The following is a 20,260-nucleotide window of genomic DNA, read 5'->3' as shown; positions in this document are numbered from 1 at the left end:
AGAACCCATTTTCACCTGAATTCAGCATTTCTATCAAAATCAGAGGTTATGGCAATCGACGATGAATAGAGGGAGTTCTCATATTGTGTGTCAATGTAAAGTTAAAATATCATAGGAAAGGTATACTGTCTTCGCTGTTTAACTATGCAACAATACACCAGTAACAACAAGTAAATACCTTCCTGTAATGGTGGACGACCAGACTGCCATATGTTTCATGATTAAAAACGAAAAGAATAAAATAGTTGCATTTTCGTTAAAACAAATAAAAGAAAACATTATTGTGGATGTTAATTTCGCATGTCAATTTATTTTGCTTACACAGTGACTCATCACAAAAGAAGAGACAGAGGTAATCACAAACTTTTCAAAAAAATAATTTTATTAATTTAGTGATTCAATCTTTCCTGTATTTTGTGGAAAACTTTTAAATAAAAGAAACATACAAATTACCACATTTTTATCATAGCTTTTGATGACTAAATTTCATTTCTGTTACGTAAATATCTAGACAGTTTAAAAGTTACTCTTCCGAATGAAATTATTTCCTCTTTTCTTGACTCAGAAGAGAAACTTTGTCTCAGTTTGTCTTGCATTCACTGATTTTCCCTTTTTAACATATTTTCATTCATTTGCGACTTGGAAGCTCTTCTGCTGGAAACAACTCACTCTGCGGAAAACGAAATGCAACAATTCTAATAATTTAGCGAACTGGTTACTAACTGATAAGTTTTATGCTTCCGTCAGTGTAGAGAAATAAAAATCTTTGTCTTTGCATACGCGAAAATTGTGTCACGTTTAATGTGAATAAATTATAGTTCTGGACCAAAACGTACGGGCTATCTAAGCTTAAGATGTTAGCTTAATGCAGAAAAGAAAGAAAGATACCGAGGAAAGAGCAAGTGTCATACCTCCTTCAGCTCTGGAAAAATCTCACCCATCAAACAATCCAGGAGAATGTACGTCAGCTAAGAAACAAACGAAAAGCTACATCATGATTAGGATACTTGGGTTCATAAACAAGTCAACTCCTGAATCGTCTCTTATATTCACTTTGAACTATCTGCCTTGATTTGGAACCTTTGTTTGTTCTCTGGCTTTTCATTGAATGATGAAATTCTTCATCCTTACATTCATAAATTGACTTCCTTGTCTCATATAAGGTGAAAATTAAAAAGACAAAAACAATATTCAACACAAAACAACGAAAATATATCAGGAAACAAACACGGCTGTAAATATTTTCGAAACTAGTCTTGCACCGCAGTTATTCATAAGTTTCAAGCGTTCGGTTGTAGAAAACGTTGTTAGATAAGTCATGCTCAAATATTCCGCAGTTTATTTTCCGTCGCTCTCCTATCAGCCTGCTTTATTTTATTTCTTTTTTTTGGGCAAAAAGGAGTTGATAAAATGAGTGAACATCTGGAACAAACTACTTTAAAAGCATGACGTGGTGCAAAATACATATCATTCCGGAACGTTGAGAAACTACTTTATTACATTAACCAAACGACTCCTTCATTTGTAAGTTCATATGAACGCACCAACCTGTTTGTTCAACATGGGCTGCTTAAGGAGCTCAAACAATGAACTAATCCCAGCTTTATGTCTATCAGCTCCAACAACACGCACGGCCATATCTGTAGACAAGTAATAAACATTGTGCACTTATTTAATCACTTTCACCAGAGTGTGGTGAGGGTCGCACAACAGAGCGAGGCTCCAAATTAAGTGCGCCCTATATCCCACCAATCCCACCCCAGGGTAGGACATCCATCACACAGTAATCTCGTGTGTGGGAAATTAACGTCTCCTACCCTAACCCTGCAGGAGACGGGACCTCCATTTATTCGTCCCTATCCGAGAAGACTAGAATATCTAACCCTTTATTGATGTTATAGAAAGGTAGCAAATTCTTCTCAATTATTTTAAGACCCTGAGTGTTGGTCCGGCCGGGGCTCGAACCCTCGACCTCCCGCCCAACAGTCCAGCGCTCTATCCATTGAGCTAACCGGGAGGCGGTAAAGCTAACCGGGAGGCGTTAAACTTAAGCTAAGTTTAACACTAGTGCGCTGCAGCATGTAGGTGATTCAGGTGCAATTTGGGTGGAGTAAGGGTAGAGGTGTGTTTTTTGTCCAAAGCCACCCCCTGTGGTGGGTGGCCTCCTGGTATGTTAACTCACAAACCTGGTATGAACTCGAGCATTTCCTTCAGAGTCTTTTCACGTCTTTCCAACTTCTGTGTATCCGTTCTAGGAAAAAGAAAGAGAAGTCAATCATACCAACGAAAAAACGTAATAGTACATAGGAAATTAAAATAAATACCAAGTAATTAAATTGGCATGCAATGAAAGTAGTTTAAAAAATGGCATTTTAAGACATTTTATTTTACCGTGGGGGATCTTCATGAAAGAAAAGTGCATCTACGAGAGAAGAAAAAAAATGTCATAGGCGTGCCTCTGAGTAAGTAAAATAATTCAAATTAAAAATTTTTAAAAGTAAATTTTCTTCCTCTTGGCTTTGTATCTTTCACCAGGTTTTGATGGCAGTCGAGACTTCATTTGCGTTCGTGATGAGCTTATATCACATGAAAACAATTCCAAAAATATCAGATGGATCTACACCAGCAGTTCTCTGTCACCTCTTAGTAAATGAATTATCATAACCAGGCGATGTTCATTCGTCAACAAATCCACTTTACCAGCTAAATATCTGCGATACAAAAAAAGGGACGTGAGGTTGGCAACGGGGACGAAAGTGACCAGATTTTGCTGGTATTGAAATATTTGCTTTTTGGTGGGAAACATCTCTTTCAAAATAACTCTATTTGTTTGAGAGAAGGGAGAGAGTTGAGGGATAGTTGGCTCATTCTGTAGAAGTAGAAGTAGACATCTATATTTATACAGGATAGCCCCTTCAGTGTAGTAAACAATGGTATCAACGGGGGTCCTGTTACCCACCCATCCCACCCCAGGGGAGGACATCCATCACACAGTAATCTCGTGCGTGGGAAATTAACGTCTCCTGCCCCTAACCCTGCAGGAGACGGGACCTCCATTTATTCGTCCCTATCCGAGAAGACTAGAATATCTAATCATTTCTTCATGTTATAGAAAGGTAGCATATTCTTCTCAATCATTTTAAGACCCTGAGTGTTGGTCCGGCCGGGGCTCGAACCCTCGACCTCCCGCACAAATAGTCCAGCGCTGTATCCATTGAGCTAACTGGGAGGCTGTATTGTTTTGAACTCACCGTACATGGAAACATGAACATTCAATTTCTGTCTGGGCCAGTATGTTGTGTTCTTGGGCAAGACACTTTACTCTCACAGAACCTCTCTCCTCTCCCGAGGAGTATGACTAGTTACCGTGGAATTGTGGGAGAAATCGAAATGGGCTCTAGCAGTTATGCCGATCAGTCTCATTTACAGAATTACTTGATATCCTGCCTAAATTTAAGTTTCATGGGCACCTGTCCGCGTAAACATCTAGAGTCTCTTGAAATGCGACTTTTCCACAAACTAACAAGCTGTATAACCAGGCTGGAACATTGAATAGACGTTCCGCTGTAAGAAAAAACAAGATGACGATACATAGCTTGACTGGTGAAAATTCACCAGAAAAGTTTGTCAATATCGCTGCAGCAGCGACATCAATCTTCGTTGGCTGTTTTGGCTAATTCTTCGTGAGCTACAGAGCCAATAATTACAGATAACTTGCGACTTGACTTATTTCAAGAAACCGAACTAAAAAGCACGCGCAGTGGTTTGGCACTTTGGCAATGTATGGCTAAATTCGCCCAACCATTAGTAAGACAATGAATCACTTCACTTTGTACACGCTCAAAGAACGAATTTCATATGACTTACCGAGGTCACGCGTCTCCTTTTCTTCCACTTCTTCATTTTCTTCTTCACTTTCCCAGTCACAATCCTACAAACAAATGAATAAAAATTCGTTTTCGAGCTTTTGCAAATCACGAATTGATTTCAGAATCAACATCGATGACCATGATTCAATTGCTCTGTGATCCTTTCATTGTTCACCTACATTCAAACAATTCCAAATCGTTTACACTACTAAGTTAGTTGGTGAAAGTTGTAGAGTGTTACCGGAGGTGTGTCTGGGATATCAAACAGGTCCTCTTCATACGGTGAGTCATCTAGAGCGTAAAACAAATGAAATGAGGTAAAAACTTCAAAGGATTTTCACTGACCACATAATTTGTTGCTGACTTTGCACTATCTTTAGCGAATGAACTTGCGCAAGTACTTGTAGATATCAACTGAAAAAATTTTCCCTACAACCTATAGGGAACTTGTAACTTTAATGATTAAAGAGAGATTCCATCGCTGCTGCGTAAAACTGTAGTCAAGAGCTTTTGTTGCCCACAAAATTTTCAAATAAAGTAAAATATGGCAAAACGGGTACATCTGCTGTAATTTAATGCGTATGACACGTTGACTGCTGCTTCAAATACTTTTCAGTCTTGCTGGGAGCACACAAATCAACTTCAGCGTTGCTTACCTTTGTTTGGATTCATTACTTTATCTTTGAACTTTCCAGCTAACCTTGAAAACTCTGCCAAAGGATCAAACTTTTTCTTTGAAGCCCTGCAACAAATGGAAAAGATCAAGAACCCAAGAAAGTTCGGATAGGGCCACGTGCTCGAATTTAGTGAGCGTCATTTTTTAACTATGATATAGTTAAGCAATGAAAATAAAAAAGGAAGGGATTAAGGAAGTTTCTTTCTTTTTTTTTTTTTTGACCTTGAAGTCGGTTTGTTCAAAGGTTTGGCTGGCAATCGGCTTCCACACAATAGCGCTGATACTTTCTTTTTGCTATAGAAGAGGAGGTTAAAGCGAGGTTAACCCCTGTTTACCTGAAAGACTTGCCTCAAGAAAAGAATAACTATATGCCTATCTTGGTCCTACCAGTTATTTCTAAACCTCTTGAAAGAGCTTATACAGGTTATATGAACATGTACAACTTTTTTGCAACTCTTACTTCAAAATTACTCTTCTGTGCTCAGCACACTTTGTAAAGCCCATTTGTTTTACAACAAAGAATTAAAGACTTTTTCGAGCGTTAGCTCTTCGTCGGAGCGAATGACCAAGGGCTTACCAAGGATAGCTCGCTTTCTCTTGCGCAACGTCTTCGAACACGTGACCATGTGATTTCCCCCGAAACAGTAGTGATTCCTTACCGTATCTGTGCTACTGCCATATCATCCTAAGAAAAAGATACAGAGTAGGCCTAAGGCCGCTGGGAAACACTTGTCTCTCCAAGCCCCTGCAAACTATTTTATCGGTCTTGCTTTGCTACGTTTTCTCTTATTTCGGGTGCAAATGAACATCATCGGCTTTCAAGCTCTCAAGCTTTCAGACGATGGGCTTATCGACAGGGGTACTCTATCGAGCTCCTGCTTGTTCATCTCACGGAAACATGGAGAAAAGCAGTTGACTCTGGTTCCATAGTGGCTGTTGCCTTTGTAGACTTTCGCAAAGCGTTTGATAGTATATCGCACCAGGTCTTGTTGGAGAATTTACGCTCAAATTTTGGCATTTGTGATCAAGCACTGGGTTGGATTACAGATTATTTAATTGGGAGAAAGCAGTACAGTTGATAATGGAATTATCTCTGACACTTTTCCCATATCCGTCGGTATACCACGGGGTTCAGTGCTCGGCCCTACACTGTTCTCTTTGTTTGTCAACGATCTACCCACCAAGTGTGAAATCAGGCTCCGTCTACGTATTCGCTGATGATATTACGATCTACTGTATCAAACAAACGGCAGATGAAGCGGTAGCTCAATTGGATAAAGCTTTAGATGAGCTGTACAAATGGTGTATTTTAAATCGCCTTACCCCACATCCGCAAAAAAGCGAAGCCATGTTAATTTGCAAAACCAAAATTACGGGGCCAGTGGCGCCAATCCACATATATAGGTACCGATGCCATAAAGTGGGTTAACAAGTCTCGTCCAGGCTACTGGGTACAACAGTCGATGATAAACTCTCCTGGGTAGCGCATATGTTGGATCACAAGAAGACTTTCGCATAGAGAGATATCTAATTGGGAGATTGAGGTCCCTGCCGAATGACGTTCTTATTAACTTTTATTTCAGAGTCATATTACCATCAGTAACTTACGGCCTCGTTCTGTGGGGGGTCGTGTTTTAATGCAGATCTCTTCGACTCATTGGAACGATTGCACTGCAGGGCGCCGAGGATAATTTTTAATTTACTTAAGGACATGAGATCGTTGGACGTGTTAAGACAAGCTGATTGGCATCCACTGAGCTCTAGTTATAAGTTATTTCTGTTAAAGCTAATGTACAAAGCATTTCATGATAGGCTCCCACTAGTGCTATCCGAAAATATTATGACGAAACGCTCTACAGGTTACTCTTTACGAGCGTCAGACTCCTTAGCGGTGCACCGTTCCAGCTCTATTTATGGTAAAAACTCTATTGCTTATAGAGGCCCTGTATTATGGAAACTATTCCCAATTCAAGTTATCAAAACCTAAAGAAGAAAACCCGTTCAATTGATGTTTTTAGAGTTGACTTTCAGAGAGACCTCTACAACAACCACAAATTTTAGATGTAAAGATTTCCATCACTTTTAGGTTACATCATAGCTTCTACCAAATTAATTTTGAGATAATTTGATATTGTTAATTATTATGTATATATTTTGTTCTTAGGTTTAGTATTTATGCACGGCCCCATAAGCTGCATAGCTTTTATTACTATCGCGCTAAGATAAAGGTTGTCTGTCTGTCATTAGGGAACTTAAGCAGTCACGACGGCAACGCCACGGAAGACGTCGATTAAAAAATGAGTTTCTACTTTTAGTTGGAATTTCGAAAATGGCTGCATGTGTTTACCGTCTCATAGGGCGCCAGACCTCAAACTCAACATAACGCATAAAAGTAGCGTTGAGTTCCAAATGTAAATTTAAATAATTTGCCGCCGCGGTTTCGGTTCGCAGACGACGCAAATTTTGGTGATTTCACGTTGCTGTTTTGCATAGGACGGCTAAGAAATGTACAAAGTTTTAAAACGCAGCTGCTGGGTTATTGTTCTGCCAGTTAGATCTATTGTTTTTTTTTGTTAGATCTCGTTGCCGTCGCCGTCGTGACTGCTTAAGTTCCCTTTTCTGTCAAGCGGCGTTTGATGTAGATTGAATGAAAACTTAAATATGACCTGAGCGAGTCAAGAGTGTTGGTAGAAATACCAATCTCTTCGCGCAAACGATCGATCAAAACATCAGGATTCACCGTATCAACAGCAGAAGGGATCTCTTGAGAATTCATGTTCGTGAAAATGTCATTCATTACTTTGAAACGCCATAGGATGACTGCAAGGCGGGGTATATCGAGTTTGCCATCATTTGCGCATGCGTCTGGTCGGATACAATTTTCTCCTTCAATTTAGACACATACTGTAAATTGCTTATGGGTCGGTGGTTCTTTTTCAGTAGATCCAACTCTGACCTTTTTTTTAGCAGTGGATTGACAAGAGCGCATTTCCAAGCATCAACGAACACACCAGAATCCAGCGATAGACTTATGATTTTGGTGATCACTGGAAGCGGCATGTCAATACATTCTAAACTAATTAAGACCAAGTATGTCGGCATGGGATCGAGATTACAACTTTTCTTGTCACCGGCTTTCGAATTGTGAAGATGTTTGGTAAACCACGTGACACATCATTGAGCTTAAAGTGAATATTTGTTGTAGTACCTCATAAAAACGTTCTTCATGAAAACAAATTGACTTAAACGACCCATTAGAACTTTTATCAGTCTTAATAAATTTTTTCCTGCACAACTTTCTCTAAAGCAAAATAAGAAAAAGTAAAAACTAACAAGAATAGTAACGAAGCCCAATTCATGACTCATGGATTCCTCAGGAAGCCCGAGTAATATTGATGCACTTGTTTGTAACACATGGTTTTTCGTTTTGATAATCTACTCTTCTGATCTGACTTACAAAACATATTTCGCAAACTTTCCCTGATCGAATGCCGAATGTCTCTTATTCTCCAGCAGTAAATAACTGGATTAAGAGATGAATTTATCATGTACATTAGTGTTAGAGAGTAAAGAAAAAATGATTGTGCCCAGCAATAGTAGTTTTATTTCCAAGTATTTTGGCAGCAAGCCTACAGTATACTGGCGAATAGCGGAGGAAAAAAACTAAATATACATAAAATACACTAACTGGAGATCTTCTCAGTTTTATAGCATTCTCTAGTTCACCATGGTCCTACTTGTTGAACTTGTAAAGCGTAAATTTGGTTTTTGTGGCGTCTTACTGCAAAATACAGCCTAAAACTTACAACCGTTATGAAAATAATACGAGGGTTTAAGCAAAGCACGACGGCGACGGCAACGAGGACGTGGAAAAACAAAAGATCTAATCGGCAGAAAAATAGCTCAGTTGCATTTTAAAACTTAGTACATTTCTTAGCCGGCGTCCTTTGCAAAACAACAAAGTGAAATCACCAAAATTTGCGTCGTCTGCGAACCGGAACAGCGACAGTAAATTATTTTAATTTTCATTTGGAACTCAACGCTACTTATATACGTTATGTTGAGGTTGAGTTGTGGCGCTCTATGAGATGGTAAACACATGCAGCCATTTTCGAAATTTTAATTAAAAGTAGAGATTCATTTTTTAATCGACGTCTTCCTTGGCGTTGCCGTCCTGACTGCTTAAGGTCCCTATTGACAGTCAAGTTCGATGAAGTAGAAGCGCGTCCAATCTCTTACATTTCGAACTGAGTTAAAATTCAGAAAACCGAGCGTCTAAATGAGAAAGCGTGCAGGAAAGAAACTTTCCGCTGGCTCTCAATCAAATAGTTTGATCTTAGCAAATGAACCGCTGGTCAAAATGCTATCTCAATACATCCGCGGTGTTTAACACATGGTAATCTTGTGCATTAAATGCAAATCCATCACCCGTTCTCTCGAAAAGTAGAAAATCACACAAGTATTTTGCTTCCTTCCCTTTTGCTGGAATGTTTGTTTACTTCTTTTATTAAGAAGAAAAGTGTTTATTTTTATAGAAAAACTTTTAACTTTAAAATATAAGTGACGTTGGTATTCAGAATAATTTGCAAAGTTAGGTAACTAACTAAGTCGCGCTCCTCAAAATTCTATTTCAAAGTATTGAGCGAATGCATGTAAAAGTTAAATTTACAAAAAATAGATAAATATTTTGAAAACGCGCTGTACCGAATGAAACTTTACCATCTTTCCAGCGTTTTGTGATGACGTTATAGTTTATGAATTTCAGACGGTAATATATTCTCATCCAAGTGTATTTTCATTATTTCAGCATTAAATTAGCTATATGGAGAGTTATCGGAATCACGAATAGAAGATCTCGTATATACAATTTAACAGGCATTCCAGTTTTATAAAAACGATTTTAGGCATTATGGCTGATTCAGCTTGTCAGCGGCATGGACACACGCGTTCAATTTGATTTGTATCACTCCTGATATGTCACAACAGAGTATGAGCTGAGCGAATAACAGTTTAGCAATATATGGTGATGTTTTATGCCCAAGCCAAGCCAGATGTCTTAGGCTACTGATAGGAGCTTGATATATATCTTATTAAACAAGTGCGAGGGCCGTACTGGGAGAATATCGGCCCGAGGTCTTGACAGTACGGACCGAGCGCAGCGATGTCCATACAAAAAAGACCGCGGGCCGATATTCTTCCAGTACGGTCCCGAGCACGCTTGGTTAATTAGAGATTTCTTATACGACTGAAGTTCAAACGGACACAAGTGCGGTATCATTCGGGACCATTCGGGACAGTGCCCGGTCCAATACTGAGAGAATATTGACCGGCAATAGAACATTTTGATTGGTTGATTTTAGTTATTGGCCCTCTGACTGCCCAAGTCGTGTAATAAAGTGGGTTACAACTTGGGTTATGAATAAATTCAAAGCGACAGTGTGCCGATTAGTAAGTTTCTAACTAAACTGGTGAGATCCAATGAATTCCCGTCCTAGTCTGTTTTTTTCTTTTAATATCGTCCCACCCTTCGGGTGCAAACATTTATATTCATAAAAGATTTGAAATGAGACTGACTTATATAAAGAGTAAATGAGAAATAATGCCACGTTAGCCAATGAGCAGCGCTGAAGGCAGACCTTGAGGCCTTATGAATTCATATCGCATAATTTTATTCTTCTAATTTATCCACAGTGTCTTTGACCCGAACCCCTTCTTTAAACTGAATCACAAAATGAAGAGAAATATGAATCAAACAATTACTTATAAAACATGAACCATCACAAAAATAGACAGCAGAATGGTTTGCAATTTTCTAGATTTAGAAATATCGAGTCAGTTGAATTGAAAACTTAATTTTTTTCAGAACAGCTTGTGCTGTCAGAATAAAAATAAACAACAAATGACAAACTTTTTGCTCTGACTCATCGGCTCGCGCAGAGCCCTTTAAGTGTTAAATTTCTTGTGGTTCTTTTATTCAATTTCGTGCAGTGTTATCAACACGGGGTTCCACCAAAGTTAGAACCAAAGTATACGTAGAGCCAAAGAGTCGCGCTAAATTCACAAGATTTCCCACTTGTGTTCGAGAGAAGTTGCGCTCACGCTGGTTTAACAATCTTGGACTGCAAAACTTTCGCTCAAATCGGACTTTATTCTTCACAATTCAACTTTGTACTGTCTACGATCTATCCATCTCAAGGTTACAAAAATGCTGCATCTATTAGCTAAGGAAGTCCTTACCCAAATGCGTAATTCCTCGTGAGAAACAAAGCTTGATCAATTTCTAGAAGAATTAATGTGCACTAATTTCCTATCACACGTCAGTTTAATCAACAATCATATCGTGCTGCTAATCCATATGTGGCTAACGCCTTAGAAGTACCTGATATAATGCAGCATTCTTTAATTTTATGCCACTACGCTTCCTGTTACGTTCGTCAAATCTCTTTTTTAGCGGGAGCGAAATTACGGCTTACTTGATAAACAGACGAAAATATGATCATGATAAAGCAAGGAAATCAATTTTGAGCGTAAAAACGCTTCACGTGCGCAACATTCGTATCTTAATGTTTAAAGGTTTCATTCTCTTTTTTTTTTTTTTAGTAAGGCCCTCTCAGTACATTTTATTATAATTATAAAAATGAGTTATTCAAGGGAGAGGTGTATTTTAAACGAACATTTGAGTTTTTTTCAGCTTTGACTATTTTTTACTCTTTGTTACGAGCGACTTTCATTGCACTGTAACCGAATTGAGAAAAAAAAATGAGAAAAACCGCCTAGGAAAATTAAATAATAAGAAGAAATAAGTGGACTGGTATAGGCAATATACAATATTCCATGTTGCTTATCCACATTTTAGCCTTGCAATTATATTTTGCATTAGGTCGTTTACAGAGTGTCGAACGTCGCTCATTCTCCAGCAGTAGATAATTGGATTCAGAGATGAATTTACAAACATTAGGGTGCGACAGTAAAGAGAAAAATCCTTGTACCAATTTGAATTGAACTCAAAGGATTGCTTGGCAAGAAGAGAACAAAAAAAAGGCAAATAACAAACTAAAAAAACAAAATATACATAAAATATGTTGACGGCGGATTTCCTCAGCCTGACAGAATTTGCTAATTCACCATTCCGTGCGGCTTGCTGTACTTGGGAAGCCTGAATCTGGTTTGCATGGAGTCTTACTGCAAAGTAAAGTCTGAAGCTTGTAACAGTTACAAAAATGAAGCAAAGACTCCAAAGGATGATTTTGATGTTGACTAATTTTGATCGATCATCATTGATGATCCAAGCGCAAACGAATGAAAGAATAGCACTGAGCACCCATGCTAAGATTACCAGACCAAGAACGCGATTGTGTGTCACAAGTTCTCGATATCTGAGGTGGAGATGAACAGCCAGGAATCTGTCCAGACTCAGTGCCGTGATGCCAAGGAACGAAACGTCAACGAGTGCAAATTGGATGGCCCATAAAATATTTGTAACACGGCAACCCCCTAACTCAAATGCAATTGACAACGGCTGAGCTACTAGACCAACAGCGAGATCAAAAACGGCAAGATTTAGCAGCAATGTTTTGAAAGGTTCTGGTAAAGAGGAGGTTTTCCGTATGGCTTGAATTGTTAGGCTGTTGAAAACGATCGTTACCAGTGCTGAAAGGGCGTTCAAGACGACATTAATGAAAAACCTTGAAGCACATGTGAGTTCGTTATCTGCCATTTTGCAACGAGGGAAGTTGCAATTATCGATAGTTGATCGTTTATTTGAAAAGTTCAATTCCACGCGGTTTTATTCAAGCTGAAAGCTTGTCAATTTGAAGATGCATGCAAATATTTAGTCTAAATCAAGCCAGATGTCTTGAGCTGCTTTGAGAGGAGACATGCAAAATGAAGAGCTGACAGCATAGCATATGAATTTAGTGCCCTAAATAAAGTACTAATATTCAATACTCGATGTTTTATTATGATATTATTCCTGGTTTCGATTTTGAGTCTTTATTTTCACGCAAGATTGGCAACGAGACTGAGACAAGGTAAAATTAAACGAAAAAAGGAGGAAACAAAGACGGTCATTGATAGAAAATGAGTATGAAATGGAAAAGTAAAAAATTGAGGAGCTCCAGACATATACCAGACTAAAAAATTACGACTTAAGACTAAGGAGGTTTTACTAATCATCAAAACATGGACGATGTTGTCCATAATACGAATGTCATAATCAGACAGATGAGTGATATTCTCCTTTTCAATAACCAAACTATTTGCATAAAAGCCATTCTAAGCTGAGTTACGTCTTTTTCTTTTCATTTGTAACAGAAGGCTGCTTTGTTGTCAGAGTAAAAATAGAACAATTACTTTACAACTCTTTATTGCTCGTCATGAACAACTCTTCATAAGTTAAAAAAAAACCTATGGAAGTCACGTCCATTTTCTTTCCTTTGCTAAATTCATCTTGAACAATTTTCGCTAGGCAACTTGGGAAACGGCGGGGGAGGACAGGGATGGGAAGATTCTGGTTGTTGAGTGAAGAGAAATTCACCAGATGCTCCTATGAGGCTCGTTAATAGTCCTATGACCCCCCTACGCTCATTGGCAGTAAATTGTTAGTCAGTATTCTATAGTTCCCCTTTATACTTTGTTGGTAACGAACGATCCCCCTCCGTTTCACTTGAAAAACCATGGGATCCCCCGGGAATTTCTCATTCCCTAGGGCAGCAAAAAAGGACTGGTCCCTTGGGATTAAGGAGTTTTAGCTCCCAAGCTTTATTAACCAAATGAACCATAGCTGCTTGGGCACCAGATTGGGTCTTGACATCTAAGAGGAGTCAATCTTAAGTTTGAGAGCGCCCGTTAACCGGCATTCAATTTCAGTTATTTTGAATAATCACTTTACTTTTATCAGTTTTAATTCCATATCATAGTCTGGGAGCAAATGTCATAAAATAAGGTCCCTTGTGAAGTTCGTGCTGAAAGCAAGCACCTAGTGTAAAAGTGTACATTAGGTCCTACTAAACATGAAATGTTTTGGTGCCAGCTTTGCCACTTGCTCAGACCGCTTTTAAGGGGGGGGGGGGGGTTAAATTCTGAACCATGAAATCCAGCGTGAAAACGAGGCTAAAATAAATAAATAAATAGTAATAAATAATAAATTAGCAATGGACATTCAACTGGGTAGTTCTTACTTGTCCACTGTTTCCAGATCGAATTGGAATTTGGAATGTTGGTTTTTGCTGAAACATATCAATGTGGTAGAAATTGTGCATGTGTTAGAAAGTAGAAAATGTGCATGCAAAAAGCATTCTGAAATTTAATTAAAAGAGTTTTGAATTTCCAATATTTAATGAAACGAGCCTCTACTTTACATATTAGGATGGTCTAATATGCCAATGCATAGTGGGGGCAGCGAGACTCACAACTCAGGTTTCAAAACGGGTTTCTAGAATCAAATTAAGATTACCTATTTAAACAGTGACCTGAGGGGATGACAGTGTGGAAAATTTGTTCCAATGAAGTGTGTCAGATGATCATACGTCACTGAGGAAAATGAAAGGGTTATTTTTTTCATTTTGTTTTGGTGAAAAATTGAAATGAGACCGTAACCTTACTGTAGTCCCAAGTTTCTAAGTACCAACTGATTTCCCTTCAAGAAAAAATATCTTTGTTTCAGCGCAAAGATCTGAAGCATTAATACTTCCTCTGCCTGGTGGAAATGACGCAAAAGAACTTGATTACGTACTTTAATCATTTCCGTCAAGAAAAACAAAAACAAAAAGTCATGTGGAGAATTGTCAGGGTAGCGTAATTGTTCTGGACATTTTTGAAAACACAACGGCTACAGGAAAAAGAATGAAACAGTTTTAAAAGGCTTGGGTATCAACCAATTAACTGATAAGCCGCTATGGAAAGAACTTCCGGGACTATCGCGTAGGAAATTAACTCTGAACTCCCATTCACTTGAATGAATGGCAACGCACTCACGATCAAAGTGTGCCTCAGAGTTTGGTCTAGCTTGACCAATAGGAACACAGTACAACTTTAAGAAGAACGACTTTCGGCTACAGGTGTGCGGAAAAACCTGCGAGGCACTGAAAACTTAAGCGATATTGATTATTCAGAATTCATCGGTGGTTCTCCGAAAGGCTAAGCCCCATTTACTCCACTTTGATAATAACTTCAGACTCAGATTGTCATCATGAGAAACGGTTTATTTTAAGGAATATTTGGATTGAGGCGCGGTGAGAAAAAAAACTTTACACCATATACGCTTTGCATGAAGTATGTCAGTGTCAGTTAAAGAAAAGTAATCACCTATGAGGCTTCAAATATGCTATCTTCATTTTCTACTGAACGTGCAAAGGTTTTATCAAACACTCAGATCCGAACACAACGAAGATTGTCACATAAACCCACTTTTAATGTTTTTTTTTTTAATGGCGTATTGAGCATCAGTAACCCACAAATCTAGCTGACAAAATCCGATCAAAACCAGAAGGGTACAGATAAGATTCTTATTGGAGCACTTATTAAAATTAGGATTTTTATGTATTTATGTGTCTTATGATAGAACGAAATAATTTGCATATATCAACAAAGTTGAAGTGGTAAATTGGCCACCGTAACGATTACAAAAGCTGACGTTTCGAGCGTTAGCCCTTCGTCGGAGCGAATAATGGAATTGTGGGTTGTGTGTGCTTTTAAAGGCAGAGAATGGAGCTACGTTATTGGTGGGAACATGGCAACGAGAAAAACAAGAATAAATTAGTGGAATGAAAAGCGTTCGTTGATCCCTGTGTGATTTAAACTGCTGGTTTGAAAGATGAGGTTTTGTTCAAGATTTTTACGGCTTTCAGTGCTACCTAAGTGTAAGGAAAGACCGCAGATTGCCATATGTCGCTTAGAATGATTAGGTAAATTAAAATGTTTAGCGACTGATTTCGATGTGTCCTTGTCATTCCTTTCCACGTCTCGAAGGTGTTCTCGGAATCGGTCACATAGTCTTCTGCCTGTTTCGCCGATATCTTTTTGCAATAAGTGCAAGTTATGCAATAGATTACATTGGCGGAGGTGCACGTGAAGTGATCGGTGATCTTAGTGGATCGTTTAGGTCCCGATATTTTATCAGTGTTGTGAATGAAAGGACACGTTTTGCATCGTGCATGAGCGCATTTAAAAGTGCCTGATTGGTCATTAGTGTGAAAAGAACTTTTGACCAAAAAATTGCCTATGTTTTTGTCGCGTTTGAATGAAATGAGCGGAGGCTGCGAAAAGATAGTGCTTGTCTCTGGATCGTTTTGAAGTAATTTAAAGTTCTTAAGAATGATGGATTTAACTTAGTGGTTGTGAGGGTGAAACGTGAGAGTGAATGGAATGCGGTCGGAATCTTCCTTATGCGACGTTTGTAGTGCTGAATGTTGATCAATAAGTTGGGCGCGATGGTAACCCGCTTGAACGACAGAAACAGGGTAACGACGTTTATCGAAAAACTGGCACATTGACTCTGATTTGTGGTGGAAATATCGGGACCTAAACGATCCATTAAGATCACCGATCACGTTACATGCACCTCTGCCAATGTAATCTATTGCATAACTTGCACTTATTGCAAAAAGATATCCATCAGCGAAAGAGGCAGAAGACTAGGTGGCCGATTCCGAGAACACCTTCGAGACGTGAAAAGCAATAACAAGGACACATCGAAACCAGTCGCTAGACATTTTAATTTACCTAATCATCTAAGCAACATATTGCAATCTGCGGTCTTTCCTTACACTTAGGTAGCACGGAAAGCCGTAAAAATCTTGAACAAAACCTCATCTTTCAAACCGGCAGTCTAAATCCCACAGGGATCAACGAACGCTTTAAATTCCACTAATTTATTCTTGTTTTTCTCGTTGCCATGTTCCCACCAATAACGTAGCTCCATTCTCTGCCTTTAAAAACATACACAACCCACAATTCCTCTATTCGCTCCGACGAAGGGCTAACGCTCGAAACGTCAGCTTTTGTAATCGTTATGGTGGCCAATTTACCACTTCAACTTTGTTGATATATCCAAATTATTTCGTTACTCTCACCGACGCAGCCCCAAACAGTTTCTTTCGAAACTATCAGCCTTTATGATAGAACGCATTATTTTTCATAACGATATTTGTTATAAGTGCGGTACACAGTACTAAAAATGTACTAATTACTCAGTCAAGATCTAAGGTCACAACGCCTCAACTTTCCTGTAAATTTCTCGTAGTGTGGATGCCATGTGCTGTTCTTGTTCTTTCTTGCGAAGATCTTGTTGGCACTGATTCTGATGCCGACTTGCATGGGAATATGTTCCGTAGTACGTCCATCATGGTTTGACGAATTGGTCTTATCCTCCAACAGTAAATAACAGGATTTAATGAAGAGTTGAAAAACATAACGGTCCGTGAGTAGTGAAGGAAACTGTCTGCACTTCCATGTATTGCAGTGAAAATTATACAACAATACATTGGCAAATAACAAACTAAAACTACAAGATACACATACAGTGTACTTACTGTAGATTTTCTCGGCTTTGTAGCACTCTCTACCTGGCTATGCTGTGCTACTTGCTGTACATGTAAGCTTACCTGGATTTGGTTTCTGTGGCGTTTGATAGCTTGATATAGTCTAAAATTAACAACTGTCATGCAAACGAAACAAAGACTCCAAATTATTGCGACGAAGGAGAAGGCTGTATACGCCTTCCTCCAAATCCAAACTAGTGAAATACCCACACTTGATATCCATGTCACGATCACTGCACCAACAACGCGTTTGTGAGTCACAAGCTCCTGATATCTGAGATGAAGATGAACAGCAAGGAACCTGTCTATACTCAAAGCCATGACGCTGAGAAGTGAAGCGGTGCATAGAGCACATACGATGACCAGTAGCAGGGTGGATGCCAAGGAATTCTCCGAGGTGTTTTGCTTGGACAAAATGACAATTAGCAGGATGTACAATGGCTGAGCTAACAAACCAGCGATAAGATCAGAAACTGCAAGACTCAGGAGAAGTGTTTTGAAAGGTCCCGGTAAAGAAGAAGTTTTCCTCATCGCGTAGATTGTACAAGTGTTGAACACAGTGGTGGTGAAAGATGTTATGGCGTTCAAGACGAGATTAACGATGTACCAGACTTCCATTCTGTGGTCAAAAAGAAAACTACTGTGAGCATCGCCACAGAGAAGTTTAGAGTAAACTGAGTTCCAGCTTTCTGACTGGAGATCGTCATCCCATTGATCGTGTAGTTTTCGCTCCCTTATAGCCAACGATATCACATATCACATAAAACGACCACCTGTTACTTTCTGTTCTCATAAAATTTACGTAAAAACAGGTGACATATTTGCTTAGCTTTATATTGCCTATACCCGGTAGTATGCGAATGACTGAACTCACTTCAGTTCAAAGTTAATAAATGGCAAGATAAATGACCTTCTCTCCTTAAATGATTTAACGACTGGTTCATGCTTAGCGTGCGTCTATTGAAGTATAAATTGTTCCGTTTTATTTCGGAATACCTGTCACAATTTGTAATAAAGTTAATAAAGCTTGTCGCACTCTGTATTTAAAGAGCTGCCATACTTTATAACAAAGCTTGTCGCACTTTGTAACAGCTCGGTCTTTCTGCGGAAGTGCAGATAGTGTCCGTTATGGCGTAAGTCCTGTATCGCCATCTTCGTCATTATTATTAATTTTCTTATCGTAGTACTGAACCTCAAGATGCTGAGCTAATTGAAAAAAAAAAAAACAAAACAAAACAACAACAACAAAAAAAAAACATAGGACGTAATAACGTAACCTATGTTCCTACCGGGATTATAACTTTCTATAATATACAACGTGCAGAAATGGTGGGAAACTAATAAAAATAATTAAAACAGCTCGCGTTCCTTTAAAAACCTAGTTTAAAAACGACGTCTTAACATTTGCTAGAAAGACTGGCCACTGGTTACTATCAATTTTGCTAACTATTTACAATCTATTAGCTATCGTTGGGTCTACTTGCGCTCCGACCGTCTATACCGAGTTTATTATAAAGTGAGCCAACTTAATTTATTACAAAAGGTAATGGTGTGTTAGAAAAAAATATGACAGCTTTTTAATGACAAAGCGAGACTATTTTATTATAATGTGCGACAATTTCATTTCAAAGTGAGATGATTATTACAAAGAGCTACAGAACACGGATGCACACAGGAAGTTTAGAGAGCGCCATAGAAGCTTAAAAGTTGCTCGAGGCATAGCCGACAGCGATTATAGCTTCTCTAGCTTCTCGCAGCTGAATTGGACTGGAACGTTGCAGCTAAATTTGACTGCATACGCCACGATATATCCGCGCGGCCGTAGGTATTAAGAGATTTATACCATTGTAACTCAATAGGAGTGACATTGGAGAAAGACACGTGCTGTGTTATAATGCATTTTAGGGTATGCACTTTGTAAGAAGCATTACGGATTTTTATTTAAATCTATTTGCATACTGTTGAGCACCAAATAAACGGAATTTGTAATTCAGAATCAGAAGCAGATGTGAGTTTCCTAAGTTAGAAATACATTTATTGAGGTTTCGACAGTTTGTTAACCTTGAGGTTCCCTTGCTGGACTCGTGAAATGGCTGAAATTTTGCGCAATGGAGAAAATTTTGAAACTTTTATATTACTTTAAGCAAAACAATTTATTCATCATTGAAATTTTGAGCGCTAGTCAGTTCGAGCGGGGGCGAGCTCACCTGCCTTTCTTAAAGATGCACAAAGAAACATTAAAAAAAGGCTGGGAGAAGAGCGTGTTTAGCGAATAGCACACCTAGTCTTAAGCTACGAATAGAGCAACACAAATGATATTTGTTAGTTCCTTCTCTTAGCATTCGATTACCGTGCATGACGAAGAAAGGAAGAGCTTATGTCAAGCTTATATCTCTTTCTATTAGCTTCCGCGATGAAATTTACTCCTTTTAAATAGAAAGAACACTAACATGTTTGTGATAATTTGTCTCTTGTCTCACCTTCACACAAGATAAAGTTGGAGCAAGTGAAACTGATCTCAATACTGATCAATTTTTTGAATGTAGGCGCGTAAATACTGAAAAATTTTCAAAATATTAAGAATCGACTTAGTTCTTTCAAGTCACTCCTATTTACCCTGAATTAAGCTCTTATCGAATAAGTTACGAAAAATTGCTTGCAATTTTCGAAAACCATACATGATAAATACCTTTCAGTTCTCAAAAACTTGAGTAAGAGTCATGTTAAACTTCAGAGTTCCGGTGATCACGGTCGTGTCTTCGTCTGAAAAGCATACTACTGTGCTTTAGGTTTATTCGTGATAGCTTACAAAAACAGCTATAAATAGCTATGCTAACAAAATGTGTTATGAGTTATCATGTCGCCGCGATAATTGGCTATTTTACCAAGCAGATTGTTTTTCCATATAATGAGGAAAATGTCTGCGATTCGTTGCGTGTAGGAAGATTGATCATGAACTCATTTCAACTCTCGATATGGAGAGAATTGAAAAATCGGCAATAAAAACAGATACACAGGATGAATTTTAAAACTGACTAATTGCAAGTAACAATAGCTGTAACATTGGAAACCGAATGCTAATATTTCTGTCTACGTAAGTTGGGAAGTAAGAGGAAATGAATGCCTAATTACCACTGAAAAAGAGGATAGATCACAAGTGGCCCAAGCTTGCTGTG

General features: G+C 38.5%; 3 protein-coding genes and 1 long non-coding RNA gene across 5 annotated transcripts; all 4 read right to left on the bottom strand.

The window, feature by feature from the left end:
* Positions 1–361: 361 nt before the first annotated feature.
* Positions 362–3,574, bottom strand: LOC148721377 (sorting nexin-14-like). Of its 2 annotated transcripts, XM_088736739.1 has the most exons (6): positions 3,471–3,574; positions 2,392–2,711; positions 2,187–2,251; positions 1,549–1,640; positions 912–968; positions 362–670 (listed from the first exon to the last, which is right to left on the bottom strand). In XM_088736739.1, exons 3-6 carry the CDS (start codon positions 2,203–2,205, stop codon positions 629–631), a joined length of 210 nt encoding a protein of 69 aa, XP_088592865.1. In that variant the 5' UTR covers positions 2,206–2,251; positions 2,392–2,711; positions 3,471–3,574; the 3' UTR covers positions 362–628. The 2 variants fall into 2 exon arrangements, with proteins under 2 accessions (XP_088592865.1, XP_088592864.1); XM_088736738.1 differs by lacking the exon at positions 3,471–3,574 and having other exon boundaries at positions 2,392–2,780.
* A 565-nt stretch (positions 3,575–4,139) lies between these two features.
* On the bottom strand, positions 4,140–5,064 carry LOC148721376 (uncharacterized). The gene is made up of 3 exons (XR_015992696.1): positions 4,768–5,064; positions 4,526–4,611; positions 4,140–4,160 (listed from the first exon to the last, which is right to left on the bottom strand). It is a non-coding gene; the product is annotated as an uncharacterized LOC148721376 (long non-coding RNA).
* Positions 5,065–10,644: 5,580 nt separating this feature from the next.
* LOC148721375 (histamine H2 receptor-like) lies at positions 10,645–12,262 on the bottom strand. The gene has a single exon (XM_088736151.1). It carries the CDS (start codon positions 12,260–12,262, stop codon positions 11,387–11,389), a length of 876 nt encoding a protein of 291 aa, XP_088592277.1. The 3' UTR covers positions 10,645–11,386.
* Positions 12,263–16,240: 3,978 nt separating this feature from the next.
* On the bottom strand, positions 16,241–19,827 carry LOC148721374 (melanocyte-stimulating hormone receptor-like). The gene is made up of 2 exons (XM_088737169.1): positions 19,774–19,827; positions 16,241–17,703 (listed from the first exon to the last, which is right to left on the bottom strand). Exon 2 carries the CDS (start codon positions 17,700–17,702, stop codon positions 16,761–16,763), a length of 942 nt encoding a protein of 313 aa, XP_088593295.1. The 5' UTR covers position 17,703; positions 19,774–19,827; the 3' UTR covers positions 16,241–16,760.
* Between the last annotated feature and the right edge of the window lie 433 nt (positions 19,828–20,260).

The sequence above is a fragment of the Stylophora pistillata genome, chromosome 10, assembly GCF_964205215.1.
Source record: "Stylophora pistillata chromosome 10, jaStyPist1.2, whole genome shotgun sequence".
NCBI lineage: Eukaryota > Metazoa > Cnidaria > Anthozoa > Scleractinia > Pocilloporidae > Stylophora > Stylophora pistillata.
The sequence above is the reverse complement of the archived record's forward strand: the minus strand, read 5'-3'. Positions and strand labels throughout refer to the sequence as shown.